Below are 15,554 nucleotides of genomic sequence, written 5' to 3'. Positions count from 1 at the left end.
ACAGTATATAGGTAAAACAAGTCAAGCTTTAAAAGTCTGAATGGTTCACATTACCTTTTTTAATACTCCATATATGTTCAATGAGTCCCTGTCTGCACACTGTAAAAAAAATATGAATGTTCGGTTGGTTCTATTACATTTTTTTGTGGAATTAAAATGTCAAGAGAAAATTAGAGATTTAAAGACCAGATTGGCTAAAGCAGAAATGGAGAGTATCTATAGACTTAAAACTTTGGCTCCAGATGGATTAAATATAGATTTTGAATTAAAATGCTTTTTTGTAAGATTAGAGCTATTAATGAGGATGTTGATTGATGTTTTCAGTGCAGTCTGTTATGTGTCTGTGAATATAATAGCTTGGACGAACATGGAGTAGCAAGCATAGTTGCACGCTCTCCAGCCCATATATCCTGCTAATCTCCTGAATGTTGGCCAAGACGATTCTTTGGACCCAGAACTGAATCCCTGCTGACACGGTACACCCACGACAATATAGCTGTCAGCTTCTGAGGGAGAGAAATACCTACCCTGCCCGTCGGGGCCTTGCCTGTGTGGAGGGCAGTGGTAGTCGGCGAGTGGGGCTGGGACAGGGGGATAAAAAACAACATTAGCTGGTGTCCTCTGCTTGGATCGGGCTGTGTCGGATGGTCTCGGCTCGTGCACCTGTCGAGTTGGCAATCAGTCGCAGAGTTGGCATGGGAGCGGATCCCTCCTGCACCACTAGATACTCACAAGCTCCCTCCTGTGACGGCGGACCCCCCGGCTGGCTCCGCTGAGTCGATTACTTGACTGGCACGGATCCTTCATGGTGAGCTCCTCCGGGGGTATGGGCTGCTGTCTGGAGCTGCCGGTTTTCTTTTCTCCCGTCGGTTCTTCCCGCAGGAGCCATATTGTTCAGAACTGGGAGAGATTGCATGTCAAGCCTCTGGGTGACTGGAGAAGACCTGTGGTTGCTCACTGCTGATGCTATTCTGAATTATTACAGTTCACTATCTTGTATGTATGGCTGAGAGCCTGCATTGTACCCTGTGTGACCTTGCAAGTTATTTAGTTATAGCCCAACTCAAAGCCACATATACTCTGAGAAACAGACTTGTGAAATACTTCTGGCTTGTTGCTAGGATATATACGTGACTGTAAGCTATCTGTGCTACGACATCACTGCAGGGTGCGTTAATACTACATCTCTGACATCATGAGCAAGCAGGGCCAGTCAGTGACAGCGAGAAAACTGGAGCATTTTGCTCGCTCCTCTACTACCACTGGTAGTTCTGGAAACGCACCGCATTCAGAAGTGCAACAATCCTCAGCCCCACTCTCCTCGCCGGCACCCGCGGAGGTCACGTTAAAACAGGTTTTACAAGTCATCGGGACTTCTGAAAAATGTGTGACTGAAAAAACTGAGGTGGTGCAGGCCAACCTCTCCTTTCTCCGGCATGATATGCAGAAAATCAGGGATAGAGTGGATGAGGTGGAGGCTCGCATATCTACATAAGAGGATGCCTCTGCAACGGCGAGGGGCAGGTTCAACGGTCTGGAGTCACAAGTTTCCCTGTTCAAGCAAAAATTCATGGATATCGAAGGGCGTCTACGCCACAATAATATCCGCCTAGTAGGGCTGCCTGAGAAGGCGGAGGGAGTTGCCCCAGAGTCCTTCCTGGAGAAATGGCTGGTTCAGTTGTTTGGCACAGATTCGTCCATGGCCCACCACATTCCGGCTCAGACACCTCCGCCTGGAGCTCCTCCCTGCACTTTCATAGCCAAACTCCTGCATTACCGTGATCGTGATGCTGTTCTGCGTTTGGTCAGGCAGAAGGATCCTGTGGAATACAATGGCCAACAAGTAACGGTGTATCCTGATTTCGCTTTGGATCTACAAAAAAGTAGGGCCCAATTTATCCCGGGTAAGAGAAGATTACGGGATTTACGGATTCCGTACGCTAGGATCTTCCCCGCCCGCCTGAGGGTGGTCTCAGAGGTTCGCACATCCTTCTTCAATACCTCTCATGAGGCTGAGGCCTGGATTAATCGCCTAGCTGTTGGTGGCCGCTGACAGATGATACCTGATAAATACTCTCTGTCTCTTTCTCCTGTCCTCAAGACACTTTGAAGCCGATTTCTCTGCAGCATGTGTTGGAGTTATCAAACATAATTTAACCTTTTAATGTTCATTTTCTCAATGCTGTTTAATACTTGTTGATATGTTTTATATGGCTTAATCAAGGCCACTATAAGATATAATGGGCTGGAGGGCCCATGACTTTAAGGCCGACTTAGGTCTCAGTTTGCCCCTTTTCATTCTCTTCTTCCTATTCTTGCTTTTTCTTTCTGATTCTCTCTTTATTGTCTCTCCTTTGAGATCTATCCTCTCTACTCTGCTGGCTGGCAGGCGGTCTACATGGTTGGACCCGGGCTGTCTTGAGTAGTGCGGGCTCGGCTGGTGGACGTGTGCTGGTTTGTCGTGTATTCTAAATTGTGTAGTTTGGGATTAAGGTATACTTTAGTTTTGGGTGGAGTATACAGGGTGGGGGTGTGGACTTTAGTGTTAAGGTTTATTAGATTCAGTTGCATTGTAACTATTATGTTATCACAAAAATATGACCTATGTTTATGTGTGCTAAAAATGGTACTGGATGATGTATGCTTTGCATGGGTGAGGTTTTCAGAGCAAGGGGACCTGGGGGACCTGGGGGATCTGTGACAACAGTTTGTGGATTATGTATATATACTGGCGCGTCTGATAGGCAGTTGAAACTTCTCTCATGGAATGTGAGGGGTTTAAATAATAGTGTGAAATGTTCTCTGGTTATCCGTCTAATTAGGAAACATGACTCTGACATTGTTTGCCTACTTCAGACCCATTTACAGGTGAAAGAGTACTCTTTAAAAAAAATTGTGGGTGGGAAAGACGTATCCCTCTACTCACACCAGCAACTCACGAGAGGTGTCTGTGCTCTGCATAGGCGTCTTGGTTTCTCACTAGAAAAACTTTAGGTGGACTCTGGAGGGAGGTATGTCCTAATGAAAGCGGTCATTAATTGGGTTCCAATACTACTCCTCTCAGTGTATATACCTTCACCGTACAATAGCAAGGTTCTAAAGAAATGTGGTGAATTCATAGCAATGTTTTCAAAGGTGCCTATCATGTATGGGAGATTTTAACAACGTGGTGAATAATACTGTTAATAGATGGCAGGAATGGGGTAGTGTAGTTAACTAATCTACCTCTGCCTCTCTGCCCTCGTAGATGAGCTGGGTCTGCATTCTCAAAATTTGATCTGGTTTTGTTGTCCCGCACTCTGGTGCCGGTGGTATGTGTAATAGAATATAACGCCAGAGGAATCTCCAACCACTCTCCTCTTCTTTTTCTTCGAATTTGCTATTACTAGGGGTAAGTCCTTATGGAAACTGAATCCTTTTTGGCTCTCTCTGATGGGCACGGAGCAACATTGGTTGTTCAGGGGGAGGGATTCTTTACAGACAACTCTGAGACAGCATGCCCTCCGATAGTCTGGGATGCCTTTTAGGCTTTTTGAGGGGGACACTGATTACCAGTGTGGCAGAAATTAAAAGGTTGTCTAGACAGACAGAAGAGGAATTGGAGAGAACTTGTAAATTACTAGAAATGCAATATATAAACGGTAGATCTGAATCTACAAGGCGAGCATGGCAGTTAGCACAGAAAGAGTGGGTCTATTATGTTTTTGACAAATCGAAACGTAAGCTCCTCTTCTCAAAACATGTGCAATATTTTCAGGATAACCGAAATGGGAGTTTTCTGGCATATTTGGTGAGGGTGGAGAAGGCTGGCGCAGCAGTACCTGTCATTTGTGATGATAGTGGGGTTAGACGGTTTCTGATGCCAGATTTAGTTGAGGTATTTTACAATTACTATGTCAATATATATAAGTCTCGGGTTCAGTATGATTCAGGTGCCTTGCAGGCATATTTGGATACCTCCTCTCTCCCCATGCTTTCTATAGATAGTAAGGAATATCTAGATTCATTATTCACCCTGAAGGAAATTGATGCAGCTATCATGTCATTCACTAATGGTAAAGCTCCTGGTGTGGACGACATTCCCATAGAACTATGTAAAAACCACCACCCATTTTATGTATCTAGACTGTTGGACACATGTAGAGAGCTTTGTGAAGCTTGTTCCCTCTCCCCTTCTATGGCTAAAGCAATAGTGGTGCTGCCTTAATAATGGAAAGATCTGTTATATCCTGAGTCTTACCGCCCTATCTCACTGTTGACAACTGATGTAAAGGTTTTGGCTAAACTACTGGCTTTGAGGTTGAATAAGGTGGTGTTGGAACTGATACATCCTGATCAAACGGGATTCATGCCAAGCAAATTCACATCTATTAATCTTAGAAGGTTGTTCACTCTCCTGCAGTGCGGTTGCCTCCCTCAGAGTCTGAGGTTGTGGTGTCCTTGGACGCGGCCAGGGCATTCAACTCGGTGGAGTGGCCCTACCTGTGGGAGGTGCGGTCTCAATTTGGGTTGGATCCAAAATTTATAAATTGGGTTAAACTCCTGTACTCTCACCCTGTAGCACGCGTGTGTTAATGGGCATCTCTCTCAGACATTACAATTTGAGCGGGGTACTAGACAGTGCTACCCATTGTTCCCGGCGCTATTTGCACTTACAATAGAGCCTCTTGCTTGTTTGATAAACAAATTAAAGAACTTAAATCAGCAAACAGAGAAGACAAGGCGACATCATACGCAGACGATATGCTGCTGTTCCTTTCGGACCATGATGCCTCCCTAAGAGCACTTTGCAGGTAGTTGACAGGTTTGAAGGTTTTTCTGGATTACAAATCAATTGCGAAAAATCCAGCGTATTTCCATTGGGTTGGGAATGTCCCTTAACACCATTGGAAGCTCTCCAATTGAAATGGGCACCCAAATTTAAATATATGGAAATTTGGATTACTAATACCCCTTCAGAATATGTAGAGCTGAACTTGCAGCCTCAGGTTGAATATCTTAAATTAAAAATTCATGTTCGGAGGAAGCTCCTGCTTTCTGTCTCTGGCAGGATAAATTTGATTAAAATAGTGCAAGCACCCATTTATATCTCACCTTCCACCTTTCGTAGCATTGATCAGTATTTGGTTTCTTTGGTTTGGGGAGGGCCAAGGTTAAGCTTAGCTCGCGGGACAGGCCTAGACCTTCTGGTGACCTTGCCCTTCCTAACCTGAAATTATATTATATTGCCTCCCAATTGGCCCATCTTAAATCATGGGTCTCTGATCCTGATTATGATGACCTACATTGGGAATTAGTACGCCAATTTAATGCTAACCACACACTTTTACAGTTGTTGTTGTTGGGGCGACTTGGGTTTCAAGCTTCCCCTTTTCTGACACCAGCAATTAAGATTTGGACAATTAGTAATAAAATGGTGGTATATACTGACACAGACCCATGCACACCTATCTGGGGGACAAAGAAATTAAAGGAATTGGAAACAGCGGCGGTGTGCAGGTTCTAGGTCAATTATAAGACATGGATGTTCTCAAATCCTTTGATCAGTTGTCTAGGAAGTTTTCCATATCCAGAACTATGTTCTTCTCTTACCTTCAACTGCGGCATGCTATAACAACACAAGTTAAGGGGAAACCACCGGTAATTGTTATAGCCCCACTGAGAAAGCAACTACAGGGCCTGTAAAGGGTTTAATCTCACATATGTACTCACATATCCTATATGAATCTACAAAAGGTGATTTGGATGACCTGAGAAATCAGTGGGAAATTGATATAGGTCCTCTTACTGATAAGGATTGAGGGAATGTCTTGGACAGCTTTAGTGGTTACACAGCGTCCTTAAAGTTTCAACAAATACAAGTCTTTATTTTACATAGGACTTACCGGACCCCTATTGGCAAAATTCCTTTCTGATAATACTGTCAATTGTCCAAAATGCAATTCAGAAATTGGCACCTTCTTTAGGAAAGCCCCCACATTCAAACTTTCTGACATATGGTCACTCATTGTATTCAAAGAACTGGAATTGAGGGCCCTCTTCGGTCACCAGCCACTTGTTTATTTGGGCTGCGTCTGAAGGGCAAGGTCACCAAGATGACACAACTGCATATTTCTCAATTGTATATGATAGCTTAGGTCAATATAGCGAGATTATGGTTGGCTCCAGCAATTCACACAATAAAAAATTGGAAAGCATTGGTCAACACTACTATTGGGCGCAAGAGGATTGTGTATACCAACAGACAGGCTGTAAAGAAATTTGAGGCTATATGGTTTAGGTGGCTTGAGTCTCCATACGCACTTATCCCTCCGAGATGGTGAGCCTCGAATATTTAAGTGTGCGGATCCCCCCTGGGTCATATGTTAAATGTCACTCACTCTGTCACATGCATGCATTGTCTAGTTGTGCCACTATAGCCCATGGGTAAACTATGCAGGCCCTGTTTTTTTTTTTTGGGGGGGGGGGGGGGGGTGCGTGGTCGCGTTGGTATTGAAATAAGATACCTATGCATGGGCATAATTGGTTCTTACTCCTTAACGTGATTAGCACTGATGTCATTTTGTGATGTTCTTACATTGACGACTCTCCTGCTTGAGTTGTATTTGTGATTGTTTTTTTTCATGTAATTTTTGTTTTCTTTGTACGTTTGTATTTTTGAAATACCAATAAAAATACTTGAATTAAATAAGATATATAAAGAATCATAGGATTCAGCAATTAGCACACAAATTGGAGTATTCAAGTCAGGAATTAACATTTGTTTACCTAGACTCGTAAAGGAAATCAAAATATATTTGTAACATAATTTTGTGTACTATATAATATATATGTTACCAGATCCATATATAAAGGAGTCCATCTCAAAGAGTCTATTGACTCTCTATTGAATCTTTGCCATATGATTAATGACTCTGCGATGTCTACTTGGGGCATAACATAATGCCGATAAACTTTAGTTGTTGGAAAATAGGGAGATGAAAGGAGAATAGAACTTCCTGCACGACAGTAATGTGTGGTGCCCCAAAATCTGAGTACCCTGGGGTGTATCTATATGTTTTTAATTTGTTAATTGTTAAAAGTGTTTATAAAGATTTAAAAAAAAAAAAATGTTTCTTGAGGGAGAAGTGACAGTTGGGAGTGGTTGATGGTTGCCGGGAGTAACAGGTAGGAGGAGTGTGTGGCATAGCAACAAGTCCATTAACATTGGTAATAACTGTGAACTCCCAGAAGGCAGTGGGGAGAGGAAAGTTCTAGACTTCTGAGGGAGAGAGATCCCTGTGTCTGCATAGACTGAGAGAGAAAAATAGGGACAGAATGAAAATCGGACAAAGTGATATATAAGCAGATTAAAAGTGAAGTAAGTGTAAAAAGAGAAGATAAGAAGTGAGCCAAAGAGAGGTGTGAGTAAAAAGGAAAGTACTGAAAACAAATAAGTAGTATAGAGATCTGTGACATTACACTAAACAGACTGAGCTATGTACTGAGGACAGTGTGAGAGGAGAGAAAATAGAGAGGTCTGTGAATACACACAAAAGAGACCGTGCAATACAAAAGATCATCAGTATATTTGGCGTGAAAAAGTAATTTATGGGCCCCAACCACGTGCACCAAATGTTTTAGATGATGTTAATGTTATGTGATTTACCTGAAAATTGATTTATTGTTATTATATGTTAAATGCTATTGTGCTCTATGTTGATCAAATTAATATTTTGTCATTACCATTGAGTTGAAGGGGTCAGTGGCGCGGTGGCTTACCAAAATTATCTTTACCGCATTATTAATAAACCCAAGTTATTTGACCAATCCTTGTCCCTCTCATTGAAGTATTTATCTCCTGACCACCGGATGTCTGAATAAAAAAAGAACCTGACTCGTGTCTGGAGGACAAGGTAGGGGAAGGAAATTCCATCAGTACTCGACCACCACAAATGTTGTTATGGTTGTTGAAAGCCTTAACTGGCCGGTTAAATATGTACCAGAACTTATGCTATAAAATGAATAGGAATCATTACTTCCAAGTAAAGACTAGGGACACGGCCTAAAGACCAATAGGAGATGGAGCACATTGATAGTGAGTTTCCATAGCAACTGGATGAAAACACACCAATAGAAAGTGAGGGTGTGTATGTTTCTATGGAAATTGGCAGTAAAAGTGGATATTAAATGTTATAAGATCCTCAATATTAAAATAATACGGGATGGTTGAAATTAAGTGGCGATTGAGCCTGGGAAAAACAGATAGAGGGAGAAACACTTTTTCATATAGTGTATGACTCTTGAAACTTCACAATCTGATTATAAAGGTGAGGTGGTTATGTAAAGTACATTAAGTGTAAGTAAATTATATATTATAAATCTGAGAATACATATTTTATGTGATATTATATTGTAAGAAATGTTTTATAGTTAATTATTTTCTTCATTCACTGATTGGTTGACCAATGTATTTAACTACTGCCAATTAGAGTATCACATATTCCTTGACAAAGAACCCAGGAGGTTTGAAACACCATGACCAAGAACGATATTGCGAGTGACAAACTCCTCCAAATCAGGTGTGTCAGACGGCTGTCGCATCCCAGGTCTTAGTGTATATCTAAATAGGAGAGCACTTGCTGATCATTAGGATTTCTATTTTGAACATCTTTGTTTTATCAGATGATATTTTTATACATGTCAGAATAAAAATAGTGTGTATTTGTAAGGGTTTCACACCAGATCTCGTTCTTGCTTTTATTCTTCTTACGTTTACAATGTTGAAAAAGCCAGAGATCATTAAGGAGTGGCCCAAGGAGAAAAAAAATCCCCACAGCGGAGTGTGTTTACACCTATTGTAGTGAATTGACTGATGTACACAAAGTGCATTTACAAAGGGGCTATTGCTCCAGTGTGGAAAACACTAAAGCTTCTAAATTCCTCATGCGGTGTATTAAAACTAAGGAAATTAAGGAGACACCTTGCCACAAGGTATAACTGTATAGCTGCAGTGAGAGGCTTGGAGAGAGGGAGAGAGGGAGTGTGTGTGTGTCAGTCAACCTAATCGGTGGATAGAAAAGACATTACAATTGACTATCTAGCATTAAGAACTTATTCAACAATATTTTGTATGATTTATTTAGCCATGCCTGCATTCTTATACCTACATGTTATGCAAGAGGCTAAATTTCTTTGTCGTATGTGTAATGCACCTGAGATATAGGCACAAATAATATTGATTGTACCAATTTAGGGTGAGAGGACACCCTGTTGTATATTGCAGCAGCATTACTTGGGAAGCGCTTATAAAGGAATATATTTTGGTTACTTTAGTATCCTTTGCTGTCAGCCATAACTGAGCATTCTTCCTCTGCTGGTCCTAGAAGTGGCTTGTGTGTGTTCGTGCCGCACAGGTACTGAAGTGGTTATTTGTCAGTTTGGAATAAATGTGTGTAGCCTGGTGTGTGTTTTTTTTTTTTTTGTTTTTTTAGTGTCATGCTGGAAATAGGGAGAACAACTGTTCTGGTTCTATTGCAGTGGCAGTGAAGATTATTATAATTATATAAATTATATTTTAATGAGTATATATATCTTAAGTGAAGCTATTCCTCTGACGGCAATATTTCCTGATATAAGTGTCATTGTCGCTGTGGTGTGCTACGTGTATATGGTTATCTATTCATACAGTATAAATGCATAGCAGATCTGTGTAAGTGGCTGGAAGGTAGTTATATGTTTTGTGTATATTATTGTAAGTCCCACGTTTTAGAGGGACTGCTTGAACAATATTTAGCGACACATACAATGTACATAAGAAAAGTCTACACACTATTATAGAAAATGCAAGTGTTTATGATGTAAAGCCTGAAATCAGGATAAATCATGTCAGACCTTTTAATGTGACATTGGAACCAAAAAGGTTCAAGTGAAAATCAATCAATTTTTATTTAAAAAGTGAAATAAAATGCCCTATTGAAATTAATGGGTACAGCTAAGTGGGGCTTGTATTCTGGACACATTTGCAAACACACGCAGCACATAGCAAACAAGATGTTCTGTAGGTGAGCCACATTTTGGACACATGTGCAGACCCGTAGTGTATTTGTTAGTTATCAGAGGCAGCTTGCACTTGCGTTTACTGCAATGCCAATATGTAACAGACCTTAGGCTTTCTTGTATATTGGACACAGTGTATCTGTTCCTTTTGTCTAGTAACAGAGCAGGCTCCATAAGGATCAGGTTCATTCAGATAACCAATACATTCTATGAGGGCCTGACCTATTTTTTTTTTTCTCCCAAAATAAAAGAAAAAAGGAGTTTGAAGGCGTTTGTAATAACATGGGTGAATGTCACCACTTGCCAGAGAGGGGAGCACTATAGAATATATGTACCATTACTTTGATATTAGGAAACTACATCACAGGCAAACAGCTAAAAGTGGGTGACTACATATGTAGGACCCCTAGCTAGTCTGAAACAGCTGTCTCATGTTTAGAAACACATTATTCTTATAAAAGCATCTCAATCTAGCCTGTAACTCTACCCTCAATTACCCAGGGAGTGAGCATAGCTCAGTATGAAGCTGGACATGGTAGCCAAATTGAACAATTAATGTACTCGGTGCATGATAATGCCTGGTATGTCTAAGGTGACCAGCGGGCGATGTATACAGAATTTTTTATTTATTTATAAATTTATAGTGCAAAAAGCACTGCATCAGAATATTAAAAAAGCAAGCAAGAGTAGTCTAGGACATGACATGTTGTAGGCATGTCCCCGTCAAAGGTTAGTAGATATGAAAGTCTAAGAATATGGGTATATACAAAACATGAAAAGTGAATAGTTTTCACTGAATGCAGAAGGGGTGTTACTTTGTGGAAGTACGACAGAAGTTAAAAAATGCTAAAAAAATAAAACACACAACTTTTATGTGAATGTATTATTTCCCCCCACCCCACAGAAAAAAAAATAGCTTAGTAGATATTTTAAACTCTTTGCCTACACAAGAGCGTCCATCATAATACACTGTTTATGCAAGATGCAATCACAAGTCCAAATTCCCTGTGCAAATCTGGCAAAACCATTTATTCAGAGTCACTCATAACTTGTGTTCCCTATGTGCATCTGTGAGAAAATCCTAAATACAATCATCACTGAGAGATGTGATTTGAATAGCTCTTACTTCCTTTTCAAATAGACCAAATACCTGTGCTATTACAAGAGACTGTATTAAGATGGAGAATATTGCATAAAAACAATAATATTTTATGTAATGGAGAAAGTAACAACTGCTGAGAGCACTGTCATTTATAAGACATGGTATTTTCAGTATGCAGAACAATTTGCACAATACACCTGTCCAACTGTTTGACATGCAGCACATAGTGCTTTAATTCATAGCAACCAATCAGAAACCTGCATTAGACTAATGTAAGCTCTAATATGTGATTTAGTAAAAGAACACCTAAACCTAAAATGCAAGTTGCCTTATTTGAAAGGGCTACTAATAACATTCACAAATCTACATGTAAATGTTACCAAGTCTTGAGAAATTTCACATTGCATTTACATTTATTGTACAGTTGAGTGGATAAAGAAGGATAAAAGTGGCTGTCTGCAACATCACATTGTGTTTACTGATAGGAAATCTGTTTTACACAGGAAAATATCTCCCCTCACATCCACAATTTTGTCCTGCACACCTTTAGTTTTCAAACATTTGAAATTGGTCACAAACATGTTCATAGTACATCAAACTGGGGAAATATGATTGGAGTTCCAACCACTTAGAAATTTTTGAGCAGCTCTATATATTAGTAGCTCTTTTACATAAGGCAACTTGTATATAGATTTGACATACTTGCCAACTTTGGAGATCACCCCTCTGGAAAATCTACAAAGTTGTTCGTGTCTTGGGGGCGTGACCATGATAATCGGAGTATTAGGCCCACCCCCCCGCAATACAAAACCAATTTCGACCTATTATAGCAGGGGACTGGGCCAGGATGACTCGAGTAGCCCCTCCCACTTCACAAACGAAGCGGGCAAGATTTGAGAGCTTGCCCTGTCTCCCGAGAGAGCTCCCAAAAATTTGAGATTCGAGACGTTGCCTACTCTCCCGGAATATCTGGGAGAGTAGGCAACCAAGAGATTTGATAGTTGTTTAAAGTGTTTGCATTCTTTGCACTATGTTATGAAATTATTGATATTGGGCTCACAATCTTCGCCCTCTTCTTAAGGCTATTAATGGTCACATTACAACTTGCCCAGTACAGATCAGCAGATTATACTGTAAGTAATGTATGAAGGTGGATGGACGGATTACTTTCAAATATAACACAGGACAAGATTAAGGAAAAGGCACATAGTTTGGAAACTTTAGCCTCCTCCAAATAGCATTTGAACTTTCACTAAATGCTTAACCTAAAATTTGTTGTTGTCCATTATAGTGACGACGAGGAGCTTTTCTCTACATTTGTCGTAGAGAAGTAACATGTTTTTATTAGTACCTGAGAGACATTTGTTCATACATAGTATGTAATGTTTGGTACAGGGTAGTCATTAAGAACCATTTATTTCACTAGGTGTCCTATGGGCTAAATGTAGGTCCTAATGGATTTGTTTGCACAGTGAGCAGTGTCAAGTTTTATATTATTTTGGATATTTGCTTGTTCAAAAGAGTAAAAAGCACAGCTGTCCGAGATATATGAATTAGAACAGTTTCCATATTATTCCCTGTATGAAAAATCTCTATCAGAAAGAAGCCCAATGATGCCACCTGGTGTGCTTTACTTAATGTGCAGCCACTTTCCAAAGTCATTGCATTCCCTCATCTCTTCTTTTCCTCTGCCACCTGCTTGATTTGTCGGCTGTGCACAACGTGCAGCCTTGCCTCAGCAGCCGCGTTAAGATGTGTCTCTAGAGCTGTATGGAGGTCATTAACTCTCGGGTTGGGGGCATGGTTGAAGACAATTATATGAGCTCCATCTTTCTGCATGTATTCTTCATTCCCAAGATCTCTCTTCTTTCTCCTTAGATCCAAATCATTTTGTAGCTTCAGGTCTTTGTTTGGCTTGCCTTGCTCATTATCTGGTAAAGCACCATCTATTTTATCCTCTCTTACTTCTTCCCCAGCAGGTTTAATAGCTCCTGCTGGCATTGCCACTTCCTTTCCATCATCTTGCTTCTTGGACATTTTGAGGATTTGACCTTGATTCTGCAGGTCTTGGTCCACTCTATCAGCTTTTATTACTTTAACTGCTGGTCCATCTTGAAGCTGTCCCTTCTCAACCAGAGCAGCTTTCTGTTGTTCTAAGCCTTCAACTTCTAGCTTTGCCAAATTATCTTTATGTTCGACTGGGTGCTCCTTCACCTCGATTATTGTGTCCGGAATCAAGGCATCATTTTCTCCTGCTTTATGTACGTCTGGCTGTTTAATATTGTCTTCGTTTTTCAGGAGACCTTTGTTATGGTTCTTCATTGTTTCCTTCTCTTGTTGTGCCGGGTTCTGTACATTAAATTCCTGCATGGGCTTCTTTTTGGTTCCCTCAGCCTTTTGCCTAATATCCAAAGCTGCATTCTGCTCTGGCTCAACCTTCTCAGCTAAATGATGATCATCAGTCTTTTTGACATCAGCTACTTGATTATTTACTGCATCAACCGGACCTTTTTCCTTCTCTAATTCAGTATTTTCATGTACTGCCTTTTTCGCAGGTGCAGGCAGGGCAATTTTATCTTCCTCCCTTTTCTGTTCTTCCTTCTGCAAATCTAGTGCAGGCTCTTTCTTAATGACTTGCTCTTTTTCTGCTACTTCTCCCTTAATTTCTTCTTTACTTCTGGGATGCTCCGGAACATGCACTTCTGGCTTGTCACCTGCACAATTAAGTAACATTTTATTGTGTGCTCCACTTTGAATACAGTGCAAGTAAAGAATACACAATCCAATAAGAAAGAGCTATACTGAACTCTAACTCTGGTGAATTTTAAAGGGCTACCTACCTTTGGTTAATTTAGGGTGGATAAACCTTTTAGAGTTCTGCCAAATGTAAGTTAAAAATTACCTTCACTACTCGAGTTGTGTTTTGTGTCTTCCTCTATTCAAACTAAAATCATATCAAAGTGTAACTACCCAAAATTAAACATTTAGTTTTGAGTGTGAATTCAATTTTGTAACTAATCCATCCTTAGTTAATCCCAACCCCACTTAAGATTTCGGCTTAGTAACTATAAAATCTAAACTCCAAGGAGGAATTTAGGATTTCTCAGTAGAAATCTAATAAAAATACATAAAATTAAATTAAATACAAACTAAAGCCAGGTGCCAAGACTCTGGCCACCTGTTATGCAGGGCACCGGTGAAAATAGAGGAGGAAAAGGGCAGCAGATGTGTTATAGAGAGGAGGAGGAGTCAGCCTGTGCCCTGCCTAAGGAGGGAACATAACCAACCATCTGGAAAACTATACCTTATTCTTCAGGACATGACTCACCTTGCTGCTCCTGGTGGATTTCCATGTGCTGTTCTTTGATAACCTCCAACAGCTTCTCCTGCTGGTCTAGCAAACGCTTTTGCTGCACTTGCTGCTCCTTGATGACTTGCAACAAGATTGCATGGTCCAGCAACTCTACTTTCCCAGCTTCTGTGTATGCAGGATAGAAAAATACCCAAAAGCAAAAATCTATTATGCTAGAGTAATCAATCATATAATAGTATTTGGTGAAATGTCAACAGGGTTTTCCCACCTTCAAATGACAAATTTATTGATTTGTATGTTCCCTCTGTCTTTAAATCTCGGATACAGAGGTATTTTTGTTGCCCATGCATATGATGCAGAATCTGTGATGCATCTGTATCCACAGCACAGGGCATAGTTGATCTATGTCATATCCAAGAGCAATAAAAACAAGAAATTTTGCTTGAATTATTAAGCAGCCTTTGTGAAAATTAGAGAAGGAAGCTAGAAAGATAATACCAATAACAATATCTTTCCCAAAGTTATGACATTAATGGAGGACAAGAAGTACTAATACAGTGAAGTCATTTGAAGGTGAAAAAAAACCTTTAATAGGTCTGAATAGTTAATTAAACACTACAGCCAAACAGTAGTACACATGTCTAAAACTATTTGGATTGAGAAACAAAACTAGAAAAAACAAAACAAAAGTTAGTTCTTCTACATAATGTGGTTCACAAATGTTGTTAGGAAACCGCACCACTCACAGCAAATCAAAACTAAGCAGACTGATTGGTGATCGCACCCACACACATGCATTGTGTAAACATGCTTACGTTCTGCTAGCCTTCTAAGCTCAGCTGTGAAGGTCCCAGGAAAGCGTATAAGGGGGAAAGAGAGTGATAGGTCACAATATTGCATCAAGAATTCTGATCTTCCCACCCATGAGACTGTGTGAAATTGCCCAGATACAGTAAAATGCAGGCTGATTAATTTGGATACGGTAAGGTGAAAACCGGGTTGAACAATGATCTTCATAGTCACGTGTGTACGGTCAATGTTGGAAGTACAAGCGCGTTTCAGCAGATCTGCTCTGCACTGCAATCAGAGTGTCAGTAGTGA

The 15,554-nt window shown here is 40.4% G+C and overlaps 1 protein-coding gene across 2 annotated transcripts in view; it reads right to left on the bottom strand.

Moving 5' to 3' along the window:
• Positions 1 to 10,893: 10,893 nt before the first annotated feature.
• The window catches only part of SLC38A10 (solute carrier family 38 member 10), a 48,730-nt gene continuing 44,069 nt past the window's right edge, over positions 10,894 to 15,554 (bottom strand). The window contains exons 15-17 of one of the 2 annotated variants that reach the window (XM_075216889.1): positions 15,269 to 15,292; positions 14,469 to 14,618; positions 10,894 to 13,854 (exon numbers count right to left, since the gene is read on the bottom strand). In XM_075216889.1, coding sequence (XP_075072990.1) covers positions 12,812 to 13,854; positions 14,469 to 14,618; positions 15,269 to 15,292 — 1,217 coding nt within the window. In that variant the 3' untranslated portion in view covers positions 10,894 to 12,811. The remainder of the gene's footprint in view (positions 13,855 to 14,468; positions 14,619 to 15,268; positions 15,293 to 15,554) is intronic. The other variant, XM_075216890.1, reaches the window with a different exon arrangement.

Source organism: Mixophyes fleayi, chromosome 6 (assembly GCF_038048845.1).
Source record: "Mixophyes fleayi isolate aMixFle1 chromosome 6, aMixFle1.hap1, whole genome shotgun sequence".
NCBI classification, from domain to species: Eukaryota; Metazoa; Chordata; class Amphibia; order Anura; family Limnodynastidae; genus Mixophyes; species Mixophyes fleayi.
This window is presented reverse-complemented; position numbering and strand designations above follow the sequence as displayed.